Source organism: Fulmarus glacialis, unplaced genomic scaffold (genome assembly GCF_000690835.1).
Source record: "Fulmarus glacialis isolate BGI_N327 unplaced genomic scaffold, ASM69083v1 scaffold4999, whole genome shotgun sequence".
Classification (NCBI taxonomy): Eukaryota; Metazoa; Chordata; class Aves; order Procellariiformes; family Procellariidae; genus Fulmarus; species Fulmarus glacialis.
This window is the reverse complement of record NW_009231277.1, coordinates 125,962-150,262: the sequence shown is the minus strand read 5'-3', so window position 1 is coordinate 150,262 and position 24,301 is coordinate 125,962. Positions and strand designations below refer to the sequence as shown.

At 42.5% G+C, this 24,301-nt stretch overlaps 1 protein-coding gene across 1 annotated transcript in view; it reads left to right on the top strand.

The window, feature by feature from the left end:
- Nucleotides 1-24,301, top strand: part of LRRK1 (leucine-rich repeat kinase 1) — a 76,803-nt gene that overhangs the window by 14,564 nt on the left and 37,938 nt on the right. The window contains exons 2-11 of the mRNA XM_009584494.1: nt 4,420-4,583; nt 5,463-5,634; nt 7,567-7,746; nt 8,369-8,517; nt 17,036-17,262; nt 17,795-17,922; nt 18,198-18,361; nt 19,071-19,208; nt 22,917-23,029; nt 24,171-24,247. Of these exons, the coding sequence (XP_009582789.1) occupies nt 4,420-4,583; nt 5,463-5,634; nt 7,567-7,746; nt 8,369-8,517; nt 17,036-17,262; nt 17,795-17,922; nt 18,198-18,361; nt 19,071-19,208; nt 22,917-23,029; nt 24,171-24,247 (1,512 nt within the window). The remainder of the gene's footprint in view (nt 1-4,419; nt 4,584-5,462; nt 5,635-7,566; nt 7,747-8,368; nt 8,518-17,035; nt 17,263-17,794; nt 17,923-18,197; nt 18,362-19,070; nt 19,209-22,916; nt 23,030-24,170; nt 24,248-24,301) is intronic.

Sequence of the window (24,301 nt, the reverse complement as noted above, 5' to 3'; positions counted from 1 at the left end):
TTTCCATTGGAATAGTTTTTAAAAGAAAATTAGTCTGGACCTTAACTTTTGTAAAAGGCTGTTACTGCAAAGCCAAGTTTAAAGTCTACTTCCAAAGTATAAAACATTGAAATCAAGAGTGGGAAATATTTCTGAAGTTAGTTGCTTTGATACAAGCTGTTAAGTTGTGTGAGGAATAGACGAAGGATGCGTTTTTAACGTCGGCAAATGCCACCTGTTTTCCCCTTACAAACAGCACTTGGTTTGCTTACAGTCATTAGAAAGCAAGCAAAGAAAAGAAGCTGTGGGTCTACGGAGAAGTTAAATAAAGGTGGTGCAGAGATGATCTGAATGATAGGGAGTAAATCCCATGACCTTATTTTCATTGACATTCAAACGTCTCAGAGAAATGAACACACGCCATACAACCTCAGTTAAAACAGGCTTTATTTATCTCTGCTGAAAGCTCAGAAGAGGGGTGCTGGTTTGGGGCAGTGGTTTTAGAGGAACCTGTGCCAACACAGGAACTCTGTCTGAGATCTGTGTGCAATAAAGCAAAAACTAAAGGAAATCAGAAAGGGTGTATAAGAGCCTCTGGAGTTTCTAGTAGCCTTTTATTACAGGAATATCCAAGAAGTGTTGATAGAATATCATAACTTGCTATGCTGTTTTGCCTGTAGCAGTGTGCATTGTCAAACAGTAATGCAGACCCTATTGTGCAAAGTGCAGAAGCCAGTTCCTAAATCCGTGCAATCAAAGAATTAAAAGCACTTTATTACTTCCAGGCTTAAATGTTCAGCATGTTGTATGATCAAGTCCAAAAACAGACGTTCAGTATTATTCAACTTCAGTATTGTTCTTGTATCTTGTTGTTCAAGGCTATATGCAAGTGAGGTGACCCTATTATGAAAGCCACGAAGAGCTCAGGTAAAGAGCGTGAGGTTTGTAGGGTTAAAACCATAGGCAGAATTTCTTTGGATTTCGGCCCAGATTTTTGCTAAAAATGGCTGATGCATGTACTGGCAAAACTTTATTCCCAGCCTACAAGAATGCCAGTACTGATGATAGTTCAGTCATGCATCTTGTAGAAATAAAACAGTCTTTAGTCAGTAGAATGTAATTTTCCTCATTTTTTTTTTCCTACTAGTGAGTATAAATTAAGCTTATAAAACATGCTGCTTCTTATTTTCCATTTGTATTTCAGAAGTCAATATATCATTCACTAAGGAAGTGATATATCACTTCACCAGGAAGTCTTCTGTGAATTGGGTAATTTGGTTGGCGAGATGCTTAGCTTTGCAATGGATGGCTTCTGGGTTTTTTGGGAACTTAGGAACGGATGGCCCACCTTCTCTCATTTAACCTTTGAAAGCTCAAGTTAACTTTGACAGAATCATGTGAGCACAGCTGTTGGTTGAGGGCAAGCTTTTTTTTCACTCTGTATCTCACCAGTTTTGCTCTTTTCAGGCTTGTAATTAGTTCAGTTGCAAGGTCTTTTTTTGCTGAAGACCTTTGGCAGCTTTTTTCCTCAGGTCTTAGGCAGGAGGTCAATTTACTCTGCAGAATGCAATCATAGAAAGAAGTTTTGATGACAGTTACATAAGAAACTTGAATGTTGAGCAGCATTATCTTTCTGCCAAGAATATTTAAATATGAATATATTGGTTTCAAACAGTAGAATTGCCCAGGTTTCTTACATTCAATGAAGCATTTATTGACTTCTACTTGATGGATGTTCAAATGTTCAAAACTGGGCAGTTTTGGTTAGATCAATAAAAAATTTCCTAAGGCAAGACTAAAATTGAGTTTAAGGACTAAAATTAATATCCCGAAGACCCTGATTAAACTGCCAGCTAACTCTGGGAGCATGTAAACTCTGTGAAGCCAGCTGTTTGTGACCTTCCCATTCCTGGAGTACCCAGAAATCTACACCTAAGGCATATGAGTAGGCTGCGATGGTTGATGGCCAGCCCATGTTCTTCGAACAGTGGTGATGGTAGCAGTGGTTGTAACTGCCATTACACTACAAAGGACTTAAGACATTTTTAGGGGGCCAAAAATATAAGAGGAAGCATGACACATTAGCCACGTAGTTTCATGAAGTAGTCATTCGGTAAAACACAGAAGCAGTCTTGGGAGTAGGGTCTAGCTTGGGGAGTTCCTCCTTCCCTCAGTTACAACACTGTGGTCCTTCTTGTGCTCCCTGGTTTGGTGGTTGGGCTCCAACTGATTTGGTAGTCCTCACTGCATGGTGGGGCAGTTCCAGTAGGAGAGGTGGAAGATGCTCCTCTGGTGTGCAGGATGCATTGAGAGGTTGGCTGGAGACCTCTCTAATAGATCAGGAAGTTACACCGGGATCTCCCAGATCCCGAACGAATCTCTGACCATGAGATACTTGTACCTCCATCTTCCCTGGCCATGATTTAAAAAGAAAGATGGCCCTGCTCAATTCTTTGGCAGAAAGGATGTGCCTTTACATGTGGAATTGGCTGCAGATGTGGGTCTTGAGTGATAGTCCCCAAAATCAGGATTGAAGCTGGAAGGAAGTAAAATTTGTCCCTCCTTTCAGCATTTTTTTTAGGAACCAGATTAAAGTTGCTGTGTTCTGTCAGCCCTAACTTGCAGGGCTTCCTGCTCAGCTTTCCAGCTGTTTTGTATCTCCAATGTGAGGCATTTTTTCCTCCAAGGGGAATTCCAGTGCTTCTCTCTAGGTTCAGGATTTCATCACAGGGCGCTGAGTGCGGGGAGGCTGCGTGTTCCAGTAACTGCAGTGTTTGCTTGGATCGTACTTCTTGACTTTATTTAGTCCAGTTCTGCGTTTTTTAGACTGGAAAACTCTTTTGCTTTGAAGTTCTTTCTTCTGTCACTCTTTAAACAGTTACTTGCCTAAGAATCATTTGCATTTCCTACCTTGGTGTCCATTAAAAAGAGAATTAAACCATATGCAATATTCTTAGAGATCCCTTACAGGTGTGTGGTCTGCTCCAAAAGACTGGACTAAATGCTGGATGAATTTCTTTTCCCATGTACCCCCTAAAACTACAGAATTATGAAGGCACCTATTCTCGTGAACTCCGAGATGCTGTTTATTATGCTGTAATTTAACACCACATTCATCTGCCTTGATTTCTGCTGCTTGTCCTTCACATGTTCTGCATCATCTGAGAAAGGTTATTGATGTGGGCACATTTTTAATGGCACGAATCTCTGGAGCCGTCTCCGATGTCTGAGTGATTTGAGCTTCATGTAAATAATTGATGAGAAGTGTTAGTCAGAATCTATTGGTGATTCAGACTGCATTATTCAAACATATTTACTGACAGTTATAGATTGGTCCAAATTTACTTATTTTTCTAGGCTGCATTAAACTAGGCCCTGCATGACATATGTGTCTATTTAAAAAAACAAAAAATCCTTGTTAACATATGTGAAAATCTGTGGGCTTAAGGGCTTTATTTAACCAGATGCAAATAAACGATAAGTAATTAATAATGTTTTAGCAGGAAAAAGTGAAATGGTCTCTTTTCAAGTGAAAAGGGCTTCTTTTGACTGTCTTGCATGTTATTCAGGAGTGGACCTGAACATCTTACTCGCAATTCAGTGACTTTCCTGCAGCTTTCCCTGTCCTGGTAGTTGGGGGGGTGGATGGGTGTGAGACTTCACGATTGCCTTTTTATTAGCCACGCACTGCAAGCATCTTCTCTAATGGTTTGCAGCGTTTAATCTTTGACATGTAAAAACTCTTCTGGCTTCTAACAGCATTAAAAAAAAAAAAAGTCTAGCCTAGGAGACTCTTCAGGATTGATCAGGGTGATACTGGGCATCTTGCATAATCTCCTTTTACTCTGTTTTCCCAGAGTAAAAATATTCCCAATTTCTTTTCTTTCATGTTCACTGAGGTATATAAAGCTCTGGTTGAAAGTGTTGGAGAAGTACAGTGCGGTTTTATTTTAGACTGTTGTCAGGAGGTGAATGAAGAGTGACTGAAGCAAGGCTAATAATACCAGAATGGCTTTGCAGGTCCTGCAGACTCCTTGCTCCTTCAGAAGTACTGCAGGTGCCAATCTCATGTAAGCCCTTCTGTTCCCTGGTTCCTGCAGCAGGAGATCGAGTGTGGCAGGCTGCTGCACGTACGTGTCTGTGTGTATGTGAGCTTTCACATGGTCCTTTGGAAACCACCTCTGGGAGCAATTGGGGAACTCACTGTCCATTGTAGTTTCATGTCCCTGTTGGAGAGTACTTTAACATGCTCTCGCTTTCTTGTATCAGGCAACTGAGTGTTGACATTTATTCCTCTTTTTTTAATCATGTGCAGTAAATATTCCACTGAAAATAATTCACCCCCTTTTTTTTTGTTGCCAGGATGCATTGGCATTGCAGCTGTGCATGAGTAATGAACAGGTACTTCTTCCTGACGGCTCTTTTCTATTTTTACTGCAGGAACTGTGGACATGGGTGGCAAACAGTCCACAGTCGGCGAAGTCTCCATAATTCAGACACCTGTGACAGAAAGCATTCAGGATGCTTACAAAGCTGGAGACACCAGTAAGGCCCAAGAGTTGATTAAGTTGTCATGTGAGGAGACTGCACTGCAAGTGGAAAAGGTAGGATAAGGTTACTACCCTTTCTCAAATTTTATTGGGAAAGAAACCAAAATGCCAAGCTGCTTTCTTCTGTCATTTCTCATGCAGAAAATCAGTTATGTATGTGATGCTGGTGCTGCAGGGTCCCAGACATGGCTGGTTGTGTGGGGCACTTCCAGAACATATGCTCAGGGACAGTAATTGCCCTTGAGAGCACTGATCAGAAAGATGAGACAGACCACGGGAACAGCGTGTGTAGGAACAGGAGGCTGTGCAAGGAGGGGTGCTGGTGCTGTGGTCGCTAAAACAGGGAAATAGATTTTTCCCCATATAAAGGAAGCAGTTTGCAGACTTAGCAAAAAAATGTATTCCCCTATCAGTACAAAGATGGTTAATGACCCCCTGGGAAGGTTTTGCTGCTTGTGTTTGGAACTGTATTCTCTGCGCCAGCTTCTGCACTGCTGTGCCTTCAGAGCCCTCATTTTGAGCCTGCTCTTTGCACAGAGCTTGTCTTAGTGTTTTGAAAGAGTACCTGCGTGCCAAGTCCAAGCATATTGGCCATCTCCAAAACTGGAAATACTACACCTTGTAGCAGAGCTGTGCAAATATTTTTTCTGTTGGTCCATGAAAAATGGTTTTACACTCACCATTCTGTGCCTTGGGCACTTTTGTGGTAAAACCATACAAAAAACTATAAAGCAAAAGCAACAGATTAATATAATTAGTATATCAACAGCAATGATTATAATGGCTGCTAGTGTTTATGACATTCTCAGTTAACCACAGTGACAGTGGGTATGCATTTGCATGGGCACAAATAAATACATGGCTCTAGAAGTGCTCTCTTTCTCTGCCCACTCCCTTTACAGAGAGTTTATTTTGCTGTGTTTTCTTTACCAGTGCCAGCTTTTAGGTATTGCAGCAGCATATGGAGATCTTCAGGCGGTGAGGTATTTACTGAAGGAAGCATTAGTGGTGTTACCAACAGAACCTAATGATGACAATGCAGCTGTGGTGGCTGCATATTTTGGACATAAGGACGTTGTGAAAGAGCTGCTGGATTCCTTGCATGGTAAGCCTACTGGGTTGTCTCTGCCTTTCCTCAAGCTTTTCGGTAGCTGTGTGCTATAGCTTCAAGCAGGCTTTTTTTTTTTTTTTTTTCACATCCCTTGAAAGGGGAGGGACATAGTCATGGGAAAGTGCGTGGAGGGATCTAATCTCTGCTGTGTTTGAAGAAAACTTCCCCCAAGGGGGGAAAAACTCATGCATAAAAATATTCCATGTTTGCAAATTGGAAGTGGAGGAAGATACCATTTAGACAATTCATTCCCATCAGCCCTCACAGCTGGGTAACGTCCCAGACCCCGCAGAGAAACTAAGGGATTTTCAGGAAACAGCATCATCCCACTCTGCTGATCCAGCAGACACAGCGTTGCTGGGAGTGAGAGTGCAGCATGACTGGCGAGTAATAGTTTGGGTGCACAGCGGGCAGCATGCTCTATGCTCTCTTGTCAGCGTTTTGATTTGACTTTCAGGGGAATTCCTTATTTAGAATCATCGTTATATTTTAGTTACATTTTATTTTGAAAATTATTTTATAGCAGAACAGAGAATTCTTAAGGCACGATTCTTAAGGCAGCTGTGGGGGTGGGAAAGAGCATTACTCTGAGTCAGGACCAGGAACTTGTGTTTGGGTCCCCTGTTGCTCTCTTAGTGTACTGAGGGCATAGGCAGCTGCTTTTCACCGGGATCCTCTATGGATTCAGGGTCCAGCGGTCCTGCACAGCAGCCAGGGCAAATCAGACACTGCAGTAACCGCAACAGCTAAGCTAGGGCTTTGCAATATTTGACCTGAATATAGCTGTAGCTCATCACTGGAACTATATACTTGCCAGTGACCTCAATGAGGACAAGAATAACCTGTTGGGAAACCTGCTTATTTGATGTTCTTAAACTGTTAGAGCACTAATAAGCAGAAGAAACTTTCCAGTTTGGGGCATGCAATTAAATGTAATATTTCCTTCAGCCAGAAAGGAGGCTGACAACACTGGTTTTGTAACCTAGTAGCAAAAATTAAATTATATTAATATAATACTTTCAGTAATGAAAAGTGACTTAAGTAGTTTCTGGAAACTTAGCTCAGTTTAGAACTGACCAAATTCCCTTAAACGCTTGCTTTGGGAGGTCAGGGGAGGTGCTCTATACAAACAGCAGCTTTCAGAAGTTTTTATGCAGGACTTTCCATTTGTTTCCCTGGGAAGTTACGTAGAAACAATCACAGGGCTTAGCAATAAATTGCATGAATTTGCAATTTGGCTAATGCACTGCAGTGATTCTCTCTGGCTCAGTGTGAACTTCTTGTGGCTTACAGCTGAAGTGGAGCCCATTTTTTGGAGCATGAGGGTGAGTGATTTAGTCAAGTTGTTAAGAATGCAAAGAACGATGTAATTTCCACATGGAGAAACTGCAAAAAAAGTTGACATGTAAACTTGGGCTTGTGGACATTTCTGTAAGCATGTCAAAGCGGATGTGAATTTGTAAAGTAAATGGAGGTGATACTGTGAATCAGGGAAGATTTGAGGCCTATCTTGGATGTTTGGATCTAATCTCTGTTGAATCAGACCTTTTGTCTCTGGATGCAAAGACAGTCCTGGTCATCCCTTGCCACCTCTGCTTGGGATTAGATGTTTAATTTTTCTGCTGGTAGCCTAGCAGGCATCCTCATAACCTTCCACTGTTGCTAGCTTATGCATGCTTAGATCAGGGACAGTCAAAAAAGTTCGCCCGTTAGCTGGGTAGGTAATAAAGAACAGTTAAGCAAAGCTGAAAACTTCGTGTCTGACGATCTTAGGGCTCTTCTGCAACACACTCTTGCAGTGCAGTGTGCTCCTTTGTCCTCAGGGGCTTCACCTTATCCCCTTTGCATAGCCGTTATTTGTGGATGACTCTTGCACGTCACAGCCCGGTGGCATCAGCTAAGTCAAATGCCCTATCTTTTTGGTAGGTCCTAGAACTTGCCAACAACTCCTGAACTGGATGCTGGCCATAGCCTGCCAGCAGGGACATTTGGACATAGTAAAACTCCTAATTCGTGCATACAGTGCTGACCCAGAGAACTGTGCAGTCAGGAAGAATGAGTTTCCAGTTCTTATACGGTTGCCCCTGTACGCTGCTATAAAGGCAGGTATGTATTTGCATGCTTCAAAACTTTGCCCCTTTTCTGCAATGTCTTTTAAAGAATGGGCTGAGTGGTTCCCATTTAGGAAGGTATCACTGTGGACTGGCTTGCCTGGAATTGTCCTGGATTTCCAGTGGGATAATTTAAAATAAAATTGGCCCTAAATCTTTTGACTTAGCCAAATTTAAGTCAGGGCCTTCTTAAGTTAGATTACTGTAAATAATGAGAGGCTGAACTTTCCTCTATAACCTCTTAGGGAAAAGACCCTTCAAAAATAGAAACCTTGCAAGTAAAGGCATTATTGTTATGGACACTCTGGCACACATGCTTGATTTAGGCTGAATAATTTACACTTCAAAGCACAGCTGTGTGTATAGTTTAATAAGACGGGGAAAAAAGAGAAAAAAGGGCAAGTCTGGGCCAGTGCTTTTACATAGTGTCTTTGCTGTCTCAGTTTGACCAAACTAAATCCTATCACTGGAGGAAAGTCTTTATACAGTTCAGTTCCCTTTCTGCACACCCCCATGGTTTTTTTCAGAAGTGGTTATTTCCCAAGATTTCTGTTCAGCTCCTTGTTGGCTCATTTACATGAGAAGAAGAGAGCAGACAATTTGTCTTTTCTCTAAAGGGAATGAAGATGTAGCCGTGTTTTTATTACGGAATGGAGCTTTCTTCTGTTCTTACATCCTGATGGACAGTCCTGAATCCAGCAAACACCTTCTGAGGAAATATTTCATTGAGACAAGCCCACTACCAGGTAGTGCTCCAGCAAAAACAGTAAGTAGCCATTTATCTGTCTGAAGAGACGTTCTTTTAAAGTAGCATCATGTTAATAATTGGTATTTGTCTTTGCGTACCATGAGGCTGGTGATTCTTCTTCTCAACTAAGAGCCTTGTGGTTTGCTACCCATTTAGAGAACAAGCTGTGAAAGTGGCTTTCATGCCAGTGCTGAATTGCAAGGTGTAAAACATGAGACATCATTGTGCAAGACTCTGTGTGCAGCAGCTTCCACTTGGCAATTTTAACATCAGCGTGTGAACCAGGCATATGCTGTGGAAAGGAAAGATTGACTTTGTGCTCACAGTCTTCCAGAGAAATAAGCACTACCACAGGCTTCCTCTGTGACCCCAGGATAATCACTTCATTTAGGTTTCTATTGTGCATTCTGGTTGAAGATAATGCCACAAGCTCTGTGCTGTCCTGGAGTGTTAGCACGGCACAGAGCTGAGCGTGTAAACCATTCTCTTCCCCTGTGTCTGATAGCTCAGATACAGCACGTACAAATAGGCTCAAGTGGCTTTTTGTTAACAGGGAGCATGAGTAGAGCAAGCTTACGTCTGCTCAAAATATCTTCCCTACTTCAGATCCTCATTAGTAAAAGATGGCTGGTAGCCTTTATTGTCACTCGCTTGGGACAGATCTGGCTCTCTGGAGCAGCATGGAGAATATCGTGGGTGATCAGATCAGATTAGTTTAACTGCGCTTGTCCCACAGAAATGTTTTTTGATGGGGCACAGAGGCCAACGAAAAGCAATTGAAGCCTTTTTAGGTTGGCAAGAACTCTGTTCACTACTTAGCCACTGACAGCCTTTTGACAATTTTGGTAATCCATTTGCATCTCTATTTCTTCCACTTTAAAATGGAGAGATTTAAACTCCTCTCATCTCACAGCTGTTGGAAGGCTTAATACATGATGATGATGCTTTGAGATCTACATATGAGTGGCATTGTTTTCATGCAGGGTATTATTACATTTTATGATTATCACATATCTTTGTGTAACTAGGCTATATTCTTCATTCTCTTAATCTCTATTATCCGAGTCTCCTTTATTCGGAACTGAAAAATGTCTCACGGCACACTCTTAACTGCTTTATAGGGAAGCACGTAGTATTTCGTATTATTTCTTCTGTTATCGAGCAATTTAGTTACCAGGCTTTTTTTGGTTTTCTCCTCAGTATGCAGATTAACCAACACTGAATAGGAGCATCAGAGCCTTGAGCTTTCAATAGTTACAGTTTTCATCAGATCATAAAAGTTGTGCAGTGAAAAATTGTGACGGAAACTTTTCGATCAAGGCTCTGTCTGCGTGAATCCCGTTGCCAGTTGATTATATGTTTGCTCAGCTCGTAACATTGCGGGGTGTTGATTCTGCTTTGGTATTAAGTAAAAATAAGCAGAGACTTTTCATAGTGTTACGAACTTCTCCATTCTCTGTTTTCCTGCCAAAATCCTGTCTCACTGGATTCACGATGATACTGTGAATGTTAGGGACTACAGTCCACATATGTGAGCTTGACTTCATTAGGTTCAGTTAGCAAATTTAGAACCCTCCCTTGTGGGTACTTAGTTTCATTGACAGGTAAGCAAAAGGAAGCTAAATCCTAGATGTTTCTGGGTAAGAGTTGATAAAACTACATGCCTTTTAGAAGAAAAAAAACATCCAACTAACTGGATAATTCAGCCTGAATAAACTTTGGAATAAATGTTTAAATCACAGGGAAGAGGTCTGTTTTCCATGTGAACTTGCTGGCAATATTTAACTTCGCTGCTGTAAAAATGACTCAGCTTTGCTGTTGTCACACCCTGAGCAAAGAAGAGAGCAGTTTTGAAACATCAGCTAATTGCCAGAAGGGCCTGGTTTAAAAAAAAAAGAAAAAGAAAAAACCCAAAAATCAGACCCAGAAACTTGACCTTGATTCTTCTAATAGCTGTTTATTTTTAATATGTTTGCTTATTTAATGCTTTCTCTTTGAATTTGTTTTGGCAGACTGGGCCAAATTCAGGAAGGTTTGTCCTAGTTTGTCTGCAGAGCTCAGGTCTCTGGGAAGTGATAGTCACACACCCTGATAATGTTTTAAAACACGACTTCATGGCAGCTGCAAACAAGCTGCCTCAGTGCTTTCTTCATATCTCGTGAGGTTCACAAATGTAAGTCTTCTTGTGTAAGTGCTGTGATGCATTTTGCACTGGGAGGAAGCAAAAAAGGATTGTGCGGAGACTGCGATGTGTATGGCAGCCAGCTGGATGTCAAAAAGTCTCTCCTCTTGGACAGGGCAGACTAAGCACCGATCATTTCAGAATGAGCCCAGAACTTCAAAAGGGTTTGTCCCATCTGTGCTGTCTCTGAGTGAAAACACTGCACAGTTGACCTCCAATTGATTTCACAGTAGTGGATGCTACCAGCTATGCATAAAATGTGGTTGGAGAGCTCGGTTTAGCTGCCACACCTTCCAGGCAGCCATTGCGCGGTGCATAGTGCTGCCCTTTCTGAGACAAGAGGAGTTACATCTCATTTTTCTAATATCTGTTTCTCCTTTTTTTTTTTTTCCTGGCATAAATTTATCCCCACAGCAAACCACTGTCTTGCTAAAGAGAGGAAGTGCTCCATTTTTACAGGAACAGGTAACAAATGCCAAAAAAACCCCTGCAGTGAAGTGGTGGGGCACAGATTCCAGACTTCAATACATGTAATCAGCATGGAGATACATGTAACTTTCCAGTTACAGTGTGAGATTTTTTTTTTTTCCCATTACAGATCAGAAAAGAGCTTAAACTGCTGCATTTTCCCTAGGAAATGTTTTGCCAAAAATTTTTTACACAAGCATACAAATGTATGGGTATGTGTGTGATCCTCCTCTGATTTCTTTATCCACTGCCTGGCTAATCTCAGTTGCATCACCATCGGTAAAGAAATCTGCAGCAGTTCCACTCAAGATTCACAGCAGCATTATTGATGGAGGAATTAGATCACCGTCCTCAGAATATCCCATCTACGGCAAGAGCAAGGTTCTGTCGGGGCATGTCACATCATTAGGAGAAATGCACAACAGCCTTTCTTAATCACCTTACCAAACGATCTCAAATCTAAGTAAATATTTTTGTATTTATAGTTCATCGTTTGCCCAAGAGCAGCAGGGTTTCTTGCTTCTGCACAATTTCCAGTCCCTTGCCTTCTTCAGTGCATCCCCTGACATCACTGCAGTAGAAGGTTTCCATTTAGTTTTCAGGACTCATATTGAGAAATTCTTTCCTTGGCAGGAGAGGGGAGTCTACAGAGGTTTTCCTTGCCCTTCTGAAGAGCAGTAAGCTGCCCAGAGTCAGGCTGTGCCCAGGAGCTAACAGCCTCTGAACACTGTTTCGTTTGAGCACAGAGCTCACCAGCCAGTGCCAAATGGAGAAGGGTTGAGCTGATCACTGGGCTCTGCGAGTTCAGCATCATAGACCTTTGGCATCAAAGAAACGGGCTTTTCTGGGAAGATAGTGGAGATGATTAAGTATGAGTTGGGGAGGAAATCCCTTCTCTTTGTGGCATTGCTCTCAGGCTTTCTTTCACTTAATTATGTTTTCACCGCAGAGTGGTGAGCCAAATAAATCCCTAAGGTAAGTCCACTGACATCAGGTTGCTAGCACCAAGATGAATTTGGTCCACTGTCCCTAAGTCAGATGAAGGGGCTTGGCTGATTCTCCAGTTTGCAGCACTCAGGTAGAAGAGACACTGTCAGTCCTTGGCTCTGGATGGTGAGGAGGACTGAGTGCAAGGCACTTACTGCTGAGATTCAAAAAGCTGCCTAGGAGTCTGGGACACCTACCCCGCAGCGTTCATAGCAGGTGTTGGATTTCACAATCTTGTCTGGTTTTAGAAGTCACTGTCTGAATTCTGCAGGTATCTTTCTATCACATTAAATACCCTGAGGCCATGGCTCTGCATTTTTGAGGTAAATGATACATAGCAATCTAAATGCAAAATAGAGATGAGTATCAGTCTGAAATAAGAAGCAACAGAGACGCATCGTCCTGCTTGCACCCTCTAAAAGCAGGCTGTAGATTTTATTATTACTGCATTGGTTGGGGTACTCAAGGACAAGTACTTTTTTGTACTGTAAAGAGCATCATCTTGAAACAGAGCAGGAACTGAGGGAGGGGATAAGCACCATCAGTTCTTTTTTCTGATTTTTTTTTTTTATTGCAGCTTTGTTGGGCGCATTTTAATTAAGCAGGAAGAGAAAAGAGGGAGTTCGAGTCTGCAGTGCATTTTTACTCCTGGGTCCCCTGGGAGAAGGGGAGATGTTACTGTCCCATTATATGGACTGGCAAACAGAGTCTTGGTAGCCTGAGACAGTGACTGGTGTCGCACAGGAAATCTGGGGCTCTGGAGACTGAATTCAGGATCTCAACCACAAGAGCCTGCTTTCTCCTGTGAGGAGGAAACCAAATGAGCAAGCCAGCTCTCCAAGCCTTCGTTCTCATCACTGCCAGAATTTCAAAGCCCTGTATGGTTATATGCATCCTCTGTGTGACTGAAGGACCTGTGGGTAGCCTTTTGCGTGGAATATTTGCCCAGATTTTTGGCTGTAATTCTCAATTTTCTTGCTTCTGTTTGTTTAGGTAAAATATATGAATAGTTCAAGGTACTGTGGTCATCGATGCATATCTTGGGATGCTCCATAGCACCTTTCCTACTTTAGATCAAATGCCAAAAGATGTTTAAAAAAAAGCCAGGAGAATTTTCCTTCCCTGTTTCCTTTTCGGGCCATGGTGCAGACCCTATGCATCCACAGCCATTGTGGCGATACCATTGCCAAAGGAGAAAGTGCCAGGATGCCACCACTTCCATCTCGATGTACTGTTGAAAGTTGACCTGAGCTTCTGGGGTAAATCTCCTCTGGATGACATCTTTGTTATGCGTCCTGCCCTATGCAGCCCTATGATCTTTGGTGATCATAATATACATAGGATAATAATTAACAGCTTGCGGTATCAACGCTGAGGCCACCTTTGAATGTAATGTCACTGTTTTCCTTGTTGCAGAGTGAAGAGTAACTTTAGTCTTACAACCAGCTCTTCATCCCAGACCGATCTTCACCCCACCTTGGTAGCATGGGGTCAGTAAAAAGCTGCTTCAGCCACTGCCTGAGATCTCTGTGAAGGGTGTTGCTGTTCCCCTCTGTTGGCAGATGGCAAGCTGTAAAGGGAGAAAGAGGAAAGAGCATGTCCGATCTCCACGGCTTCATTTTTGAGGTTTAGACTCCCTCTGAGCAAGGTCTTTGTGATGGTTATAGGAGATAATTGATGGGTCTGATAGACAGGCTGAGACGAATCCACCTTTCTGTAACCCTCAGTGCTGTGTTAGCAGTTCCATACCCCATATCTTGACAATGATATGGGTAAGCGGGAATTCCCTTCCTTACTAGCAGTTAATTTTTAAGACCATAGACATGTTGTCTGGAACTGTTGCCTAAAAGTGTGGATTTTCCCCTATTTATTCTGATGTAACACTTCTTCCCCCATTTTGGCTGAGTCACAGCATAACTTTTGGTCATTCCTGGAAAGAAAAGATCAGGACAGACTATGCATTGCCAGCCAAGGTTAGTTGTTAAAATGGCTGATTCTCTGTTAAAACGTTTCTTGCGTATCTAGGCAGACTGTGCTTGTATTATTCTTTCAGTAGCTGCATCTTTGTTACACCTTTCTCTTCTAGCCTGAAGAGGCCAGTCCTATTAAAAATCTACATGAAGCATGAGTAGTTGGGGATCAGGCCCTTTCTTAACTCTTTCCTAGGCCAGGGGATTTGTGGTATGTGGTTTTGCTAATGCAGAACACGTGATTTTACCCAGCGTTGTTAGGTGGGAGGGTGATGTTTTTGGTTCTGTATGAGCAGAAGTCATGGTGTAGATTTAATTGTCCTGACATAAAAAGGCTTTTGCTGGCATCACTGTAAACCACAATATGGTATAAACGCCATCAGTAAGAGAATTTCATTGCTAATTAAGCTATAATTCTATCAAGGACAATTTTAACTGATCTAGGATGGAGCTACAGTGATGCTGCCCTCCTTCTCTCCCCAGCCACGTGCTCCTCCCTCCTCTTGCATCAGTACCATTGTAAGTTGGGTTTTGGTGACCTCGGCTGGGAGCTAAACCAGCTGAAGATTCTCTCTCTAAAATAAAAAGTAATAATATTATAAGACAGGGTAGTGCCCTGAAAGTGCATCTAAGTAGCCAAACAGATATCAATAATGCTTGAGGATTTTGTTTGTAGTGTAGAGCTGGTTTCCTGCATTATCTGGATTTAGGGATCTGGCTCCTGTTACGAGCTCTTGGGGCAATTCAAGGAAACAGAAAAAAATAATGAAGTGTCTCAGCACAAATGTGCTCTCCCCCAGTGAGGTTTCCTCATGCTGGGAGGATCTTCCAGTCCCTTAGCATCAGTACCACATCCCTACATCTCTCCTGAAGTGTGGGGTAGCTAGGGATGGAAAAGGGAATCTGACCTGTGTGTGCTTGACCTCTCTATTACCATAACTCACAAGTGATTGCTGTCCAGTGATGTAAACAGCTCTTGGGCTGTTACAGGTGAGAGAAAATTACAGAAAACGACACAGAAAATTTAAAACTAGAGTTTTTAAGCAGGAAGCTGTTAAATATACAGACTTGGAAAATCTAACAGTAAAGCAGAATATGTTTAGTGCCAGTGTGAAAGCTTTGCAGTGTAACTCCCATTAGGTACTGTATATTTTGCAGCAGCAGTGGATACTCTGCTTAATTTGATTTCTTGTTGCTGCTGGCTTGCTGTGTTTTAGATGGATACCTTGTGGCACGACGGCGAGTGTAGCTTTAGACAAACAGCTTGTGCTTTCTGCCTTGGTTTTCCCAGTGATACAATGGGCATAATATTTCCATTCATACTTGCAGGGCTGTCCTGAGGCTTCACTAGTGAACATTTGAAAAGCGCTATGTTTACACTAAGTATGACTACTGTCAGTTTCTAAAAAGTGCAACCCTTTATAAAGCGCAACCCTTCTATAAAGTGCTTACCCTTTATTCCATTCTCCTAGACATTTGAACTGTGTGATCTACATTACTTGGCGTTCTGAGTCTCAAATAACCATTTGAGACAGACCTTTGTTTCCCTTTTCTTTCTCTCCCTTCCCAAAATATATTCCTTTTAATTTTAAATTTGAGGTTAAAAGTCTCAAGAGCTAAATACTGGGAATTGGAAAGCAAATTAAATTTGCTCTCGGGTCCTTGCTGCCTCCTGGTGGAAAATTGACGATCACTTTATTGAGGCTGTCTTTGGGATGAGCTATGTCAAAACCACTGAGCTTATGAAAACGTTTTGGGACTAATACTTTAAAAATGTGTATTTTGGAACATAGATCTCATTGGAATGCAATGAGATGATCTTGAAAATGAAGCCTTAGGTTGTTTACTTGCATTGATGACCGTTATGTGTTCATGTTTTCTTCTAAGTTGGAGCCTGAAGTAAGTAGTTATGCCTTTCACAACAACTTCTGGTTTTTTTCCAAAAGAGGATAAAACGTCTTCCTCGTCTTACTGTCAAAAGCAGCAGAACATTATCTAGAAAGGAGGCAACTGCCAAAATCATGTGTCTCAGATGCTAAAATGTCTTCCTAAATGATGCTGAGCAAATTTCTAGGGTTTAGAAACGCTTTACAAGAGGGCATTTGCCTTTCCTTGCCTTTCGCAGATGTTCCTTTGCAAAACCTAAAACTTCCCCAGAACGATTTGGCTGGTTGTTGTTGGAAGGTTTAAGATGGAAGAGCAGTGCCTGGGCATATATTAATTATGCCAGCAACAGGCCTCCTCGTAAGAAGTCATTACTACACTCAGCAGATCTGTCCCTGTCCTCTCTACAGATGCACAAGCAATGATCCTCAAGCGTTTCAGAGGCAGACTGCTCCACAGAGGTTCCTCTGGACCTGCCTGCCTCTGTTGGTGTTCAGAGTCCCTTGGAGATCTGAGCAGCGATGCAGACCATGTCCAAGAGACAGACTGGGGTTCGGGCTGCGGAGTCTGGATTTCAGATGAGGTTCCATGATCTGTCCGTATCATGCTGCTAGCATAGGGTGTGAATGTGTCTTGTGGGACAGGGAGCCCAGCCCCATGGAAACTCACTGCACATTGTTGGATGAACAAACCGTTAGAGTCTGTCCAGCTCTCGGATGGGGTGCTGGTTTCAGGCAAGGGCAGCTCACCCTTTGTGGGGCACACCGGAGCTGGTTTATAGACAGGCAAAGAAGTCCAAGTCCCCTTCCTGCACTTGCTCATGGTCTTTGGAGTGCGATCAAGGAGCAGCTATATGGTGGGGAGTGCTGATATCCAGGCATGATTCCACCTCTGAGTCAGTTTAATTCCTAGAAGCAGATTGGAAAGTGAGCAAAATGTTTATGGTCTGTGCTCTGACCTGCCAGATTCTCAGTGGTGTAACACAGGCTGAGAGCAATTGGGGTTTTACTAACATGGTTTTCTCTTCTTTCTTTGACATATGCAGGCTTTGTGTGTGAACTGGTCAAACCTCAAACTGCCCTGGGTGGATCTGGACTGGCTGATTGATATCTCCTGTCAGATAACTGAGCTTGATCTCTCTGCCAACTGCCTGGTCTCCCTTCCATCCGTGATCCCATGGGGCCTGATAAACCTCAGGAAGCTCAGCCTGGCTGACAATCAGCTGACGGAGTTACCCAGCGTACAGTCATCCGATGAAATTATATGTACAAGGTGTGTGCGCTGGATGCCTACAGCAAACTGAACCCGAACGGAGAGCAGGTGCAAATGAGTCAGTTGTGCTTGAGTGAAACTGCGTAAGGGAAAGCATATGCAGGAGCTTCATGGTTTATTTTCTGTCTGCTGTAAGGTTTAACTTAAGATTTGCTCTTTTGCATTCTCGGTGTTTCCAAGCTAGTTGTCAGGACAATTGTAGGGACTTTTATTCCTGTATAGTCTCATCTTGTTTCTGCTTTTCTCCAGTTCTGGTGAGCCCCATTCCTCTAAGTCTAAGCCCTGGGCTGACTCAGATTGACATTTGCTGGCTCATATCAATTATCTGATCTGCTGTCTATCCAGACCACTTCTGTCTGCTCCCTGGAAGGGTTAATTTTCTAAATAGGGTTTTTTGCTTTGCCTTGTGAGAGTGCATTCCAGCGGCTTTCATTCAGACTTAAAGCTGTCCTGGCAAAATAGATGTCTATGGCAACAGGAGTCTTTGCTAGCATTTTATGGATGCCTGACTGGGTATCTTCTGTGCTTACAGGTTACTCGAGGTCGACGTATCCAGCAACAGGCTCTCTACTCTCCCTTCTGGATTCCTACATCTTAAAAACCTTAAAAAACTCATTGCTGCTAAAAATTATATGGAGAAGTTATTTGACGAGGAAAACAGTACGTACAGTCCAGTGTTACGCTTACATTTCAAGGCCTGATTTGTGAAGGTAGAACCCCAAACTTTATTAAGTCATTATAATAATGACTTAAAGCCAGTATTAGCTAGAGATGCTTAGTATCTCTCAATCCTGTGTTCAAAGTACATGAAAAGGCCTGGTTATTTTTTACCACTCGTTAAATCCTTCGGCTCTTATCTAACAAGTATTCAGCATCTTACTGGATCAGACTGATATTATGCTTACACCTAGTCCACAATGTTCCGTGTTTTCTAGCAACTAATTGGATTGGCTTAAGGAAGCTGCAGGAGTTTGACGTCTCTGACAACAGGTTGGTGGAACTTCCAACGGTTTTTCTATACTGCTTCAAGTCCCTAAACATACTGAATGTTTCCAGAAATCAGCTGAAAGTGTTTCCAGATCCCTGGGCCTGCCCCTTGGTAAGTCGAACTGCTCTGACAGAGTCAGAGGCTGAAAAAGCTGTTGAAACAATGCAAAAAATATACTGTGGTGCTTAAAAAGCTGTCAGACGACGTAGGCTAAAAGGCTCTTCTGTTTCTGTACGAGTGCCCCTGCCTGATTCGGTTTATGGGTCTCAGATCAAGTCTTTCTGAGGTTCTACCCTGTTCTCACCATGCTGATGGCATTGGTGGAAAACTTCTAGAAACATGTCTTATATGGATGTGTTCATTTTCTCTATAGTTCATATGAGCAGAAGTATTGTTAGGATCATTTTACAGAACACTTAGCCTTCATTCAACGTTAACTTTGCCCAAACCCATGGCTAACTAGGGCATCTATATCCACCCATCACTGTGGCTTTATTCCTCATTATTACAGGGATAGCAGGAGAACAGTATACTTCGGTGAAGTGTTTGTTTATGGTTGAAAAGCAAATGGGGATAATTTTCAAAATAACTTTTGAAATACTTTTTGCCCACCAAAGAATTTGCCCACCAATTAAGTGAGTGCAAAGTCCTCAGCAAATCCTGTGTGCCTGCATGCACAATAATTTATCTAGATCAAAATATCCAAAGAGATCACCTAGAATGAATTTATTAATGCCTTAAACATGTGACAGCTGATCTACCTCATTATTTAAAGAGATGATTACTACTCTTTGGGTGTTTTTTCTTTTATGTTTTCCAGAAATGTTGTAAAGCATCTAGAAACTCACTGGAATACCTACCTGATGCATTGACTATTTTCTGGAAAAATCACCTCAGAGAAGTGGATTTTTCTGAGAACTCACTAAAAGAAGTTCCACCGGGACTCTTCCAGCTTGAAGTAAGTGTCATTTCTTCCTACTTCACAGTATTTCTCTTCATACCTGCTCAGACTTTGAAGTCATAGCAGTGGTTGCCTGGTTAAGGTAGGAGACTACCTGCTATTTTGAGCTGATGAACACAGCAATTATACAGAGCCTCTGAGCAGCCTGTAACCTCCTGAAGGTTCAGGCCCTCGTCCAGTGTGATATGGTATCTAACTTTTGACACAGGTCTTCTGAGAACTCTTTGGATGTCTGTGGTTTTCAGATTTTGGGAGCACCATTTGGAAGACAACCACGGCATTGTAGCTGCAAGCTCCAACCATTGAAATATAGATGTACTCAAGTGTGCTCGCAAATAGTTGTGTTTTTTCTTAATCTGGCACACCAGTGTTGTGTAATTAAGGATTAGTCTTTCTGTGCTGAAAATAGCATGTTTGAATGCCATAAACAATGCTAGTTGGCATCTCTCTTATCTTTAAGCTTATGCAGATTAAATAATTCTTGCCAGTGGACATCAGAGATCCATAGTTTTACTTCAGAATTCTTCAGAATTTGTGGCTTCGCATGGTTTCGACATGAAACGAAGCAGAACTTGGGGGTTTCCTCCAAGCTTCCCTTCCAGATTGTGAAACTCAGGGTCATGGAGATAGAAACAGAGGTAAATTGTTGTGCAGAAGTTTCATGATTTTCACCACTGGCCTGTGTGGGAAGGATGCAGAAGTGATGGTTCATATCCATGTCCAATTTGAACCTCGGGAGTCTACTGCAAATGTGCCGCTTGCTCCTGCCTGGGAGAAGAGTGCTGAGGGTTGTTTGCTCCCTCAGTTGTTTTTAATGATCCCTGCAGATTTGGCTTTGCTTTCTGGTAACCATTTGTTTTCAATTGGCATTTTTCCTGAAATAGAATGAATCCTATGGACTATTGTCTCCAAAACTTGTTTTTTCTGAATGCATTAAAAATAAGCCCAGTGGGTGGGAGCTACCATGACAGATACTAAACACTAGATGGTGCTTCAAGGGCACATTTCTTTGGGTGCTGCTGCTCGGGGGCTGCAGAAGGATGTGAAGGACCAGTACAGGGCATCAGAGAAGACCTCAATCCAATCTCTGCTGATGGTCTGTCTTCAAAGTTAGCGAGCTTTGGCTGCCTTAAATAATGCCAGTTCTTATTCATATCTCTTCAGCCTTACCTTCATAAAAGAAATAAATAGCAGGTATTTTCAGTCCTCCAAGGGCTAGAGTGTAGTGAGCCACTAGAAGGTGAAAGCGCATGCCTGGATCAGCCCTGGCTTGGGCTACTCCTTGGCTGTAGAGTTTGTGTCGGCGAACACGGCTGCACTAGTGCTCCAGCGCTCTCCAGAAGTAGATGTGGAAAGGGGGAAAAATGGGCAGTAACGTGTTCCCACATGTAATGTAGGAAGCATTATATGTTCCCACATTATTATGTAGGAACAGCAGTGAACTGTCTTCTCCCTGGGAAAAGCTGAAAGCTGAGGAGGCCTGTGACTTGAAAGCATGTCTCTGACCCAGGGTGGTGGGACATGTAGTTTATCACTGGCCTTTGCTTGGTTTGTGGAGGGGTCTTAAGACTAGGACCACCTCACAGTTGCTAATATGATGTATATACTAGAAACGTGGTGTTAAGAGAAGCAGAGGCCTTCTAAAGGAACCAACTGTACATGCTCCAAGCCATGTCTTAGTTCTCTAGACTAGTTTGCTTCTCTTGAAGAGACCTGACCCTCTCTGGGTGGAAGTATTCAGGTGAGACTCTGGTCAGCTTTTCCACATCACGAGCTGACTGAGGCAGCCTAATCTGGATGCTGCAGTTCCTTCCCTCTGGTATAATCTAATGCACCAGAGCCCTTTCTGCATGCTGCGGCAGTAGGTTTGAAAGAAGTTGTCTGCTGCTGCCATTGTCTCACTTCTGGAGGCAGCAAAAATGGAGAGGTTAGAGATGAGAAAGAAGAGGCAATTGCAAAACAAGGGCTGGTGATCTCCAGAATTACAGTCAGGAAGAGCCACAGCCAGTTGAAAGTCACTAATTTTCCCCCTACAGAGCAGGCACATAAGCATTGCATACAATCTCACCAGGCTCTTGGCTCTCCTGGAGAGTGGCCTTTGTCAGCGTTTGTGGGGAACATGTAACATGGATACAGTTGACTGAAAATGAAGCACCCCAGCTAGACCACACAGAACAAAGTTTGTGCTAATTCTGGAACGTGTAGCCTCCCTTTCCTCACACCCCACGCTCAGGGATATTTCGGGGGAGAAGTTTGAAGCATTGTCATTGAACAGCCCCATGCTGATACTTGGAGAGCGCTCGACACCAGGCGCCAAGGGAGGACTGGGTCTTCCTTCCAGCGGGAGGTTTGAGCCAGTGGAAGACTAATGATGGTAAAAGCATTGGCTGTCAAGACTCCAGTGGCAGGGAGGGTTTTATAGTTTGCACGGTTTTCCAACCCTTTCCTCTAGCGGTTCCCTCTGCGTATCTGCAGTTGTTATATTTTACTTTACCTTCCCCAAGTCCCACCAAGGCCCAGCGCTGCCCCTCTCTTATCACTAGAGGGAGCGTTTTGCATGATAATTGCCATTCCAGCAACTGCTGGTTGTCCATCGCTTATGTCACATGATGCCTCATATTTTTCCAATCTGAGAAAAGGGGAGGAAGGCCAACAGACTGGCTTCGTGAGACATTGTTAGTCCTGCTTGATGAAAAGGGGCATAAACCTTTTATATTACATGGAGCACATAGAACATGTAACACACTTGAAGCTGAAGTCTCTGCTGGTAAAACATGATTTCCATGGGGTATAATTCATTAATACTGCTGTACCTGTGGCACAAGATAATTTAGCTGACATTCTGCTTATCTCAGTTTTCATGGGAGAGACTTGCAGAATAAACCTGGTTGGAGACTCTACATAGAAGACTGTTTTTCAATGGAAAATTGGATTTTCCAAATGAAAATGATCATTTCAGCCTTGACATTATTTTTAAGGGCAGATGGAAAAGCATAAACTCCACAAAACTGAGTAGGAACTGCATTTTTTTCGTTTATATTTCGGTTAAATTTAAAGGAGAGCTTGTGTTTAACCTTATTCATGGTATTTGCAGCTGAGTCCTATCTGTATGGTGTTAACTGTACAAAGCTTCACTTCTTGTTTTTAAAATTTCCGTCTCTGGTGGGAGGAAAAAAAAAGTTGATAGGTAACTTGTATAAATGTTGGAAAGTTAATATAAATCCTTTCCATTTTAATAGACATGTAGTAACAGAGCAATTAAAAATTTTCCTTGTGTGAAATAGTTCACATTTTGCACGTTGATCTCACACACATACAACAGGTGTAAGCCCACTCTGACACTAGCTTGCACACACATATAAGACTTCTCATCCTTATGTGGCATCCTGTGTAGGTAAATTATACTGCTCTTTTCCATTTGGAAAGGTTTTCTCACTAAAAGTAAAATGTCCTTTTATACGGGTTGTTTCCAGTTGAATCTGTCAGCAAGTAGACTAATGATCTCCCAGAACTAATGGTGGTGTTGCTTCACGCAGGAAATATACTTGCTGGAGACAAAAAGGAAATGTTCGCATGCTAGGCAGCATGTTCTGATGAATAAGATGTACCTTCTTCATGTTTCTGTTACTTATAGCCATGCTAAGAAAACTCTTTCTGTGCGTTTGATGGACTCTGTCTTCTAACTCTAGGCTATTCCTCTTTTAGGCTTTGGTGTCCCTGAAGCTACTGGGAAATCAGATAATTACATTGCCTTCACAAGATAAGTGGAATTGCAAACAACTTAGATCACTGGATCTTTCAAAAAACCAACTTGGGAAGTAAGTGTTTCTTTCAAATTTTGTCTGAGAAAACAAAAGCTGAAGAAATAATAGCAAACCCGATCCCTCGTGTAATACAAAGGGTGTTAGTGGTGAATTAATTACCTGCCTGCATAGAAGGCATTGATATCCACATACCACGTCTCTAAGTATATTGTGTGTCTGTGACAGTGATGAATTATCCTTTACTCATTCTTTGGGCGTTTAGCACACTATATCATTTATTAAGTGGATAGATTACTGATAATGGCAGTTTAATTTCAGAGCGTGTAGAAATCTCTTTAACCCAGTGTGTGGTTCATCACTACAAATACTAGTTTGTGGGGAGCATATCTTAACCATAAACCATCTGGCTGGACTGCAGTTGTAGTTAGCGTGAGAGTATTGTTTTGGAAAAAATCAAAAATCTTTGTTTTTTAAATGGAAGTGTAACCGGCTGCAAGTTCATGGAGAAGACTGACGTTAATAAGGTCATCCAATAAAAGAAGGATGTTCTTCTATTTAGAAATTACAATAGGGATGTTTAACGTAGAGAGTTAAGGTCCCTTATCTTCTCCAGAACTGCATTGAATTGTGTCATCCTTCTATCTTCTCATTTGAGTGCCTGTCCAGCAAATTTTCTAGAGTCCTTATGAGTTGCTGTGTCAGTTGCAAAAGACAAATTATTGGTTTTTCAATGTCTCAGTGCATTTCCAGAGTCATTTTTTTGGGTCATCTTGTCAGAGACTCTCTGGTGAAAGCAGGGAATGGCAACAGGTTGGTTCTCCAGCGCTTCTCGTGAAGCTTGTTCAATTTGCTGTTTGACAGCCTACTTAACCTTGACACCCATAAAGCCGGGGGTCAAGTGTTCTCACCCTGGGAACTGAAAGCGCTGCCTTGCAGAGCTCTGTTAATTTGCCAGAAGAAAACCATTGGGCCTGGACAAGTGTTGGTGGAGTATAGCTCTGTGATTGCACAGCAGGTTTCAATCCCATCTCTCAAAAGCAGACGGGAACCCGTTAGAGCTGTGCTGTGAATCGCGCAGTCTTGAGTGGGGCCACACTGCACCGTGTAGTGTTCTGGGCGTGCAGCTCCAGCACGGTTCTCAACTGCCGTGTCCAAGCTCTTTTCTCCACATCTCACCATTTTGTTTTGCCCACAGGAGTGACGAGGGATTTAAAACAAAGCGGATTCCCTTTTTCACCACGAAGAGCAGGGTGCGCTGTGGCCCCGAGGCAGGTAAGGTACACGGCAGTGCAAATGTGGGGAAGCAAGTGCTGAGAGTGCCAGGTG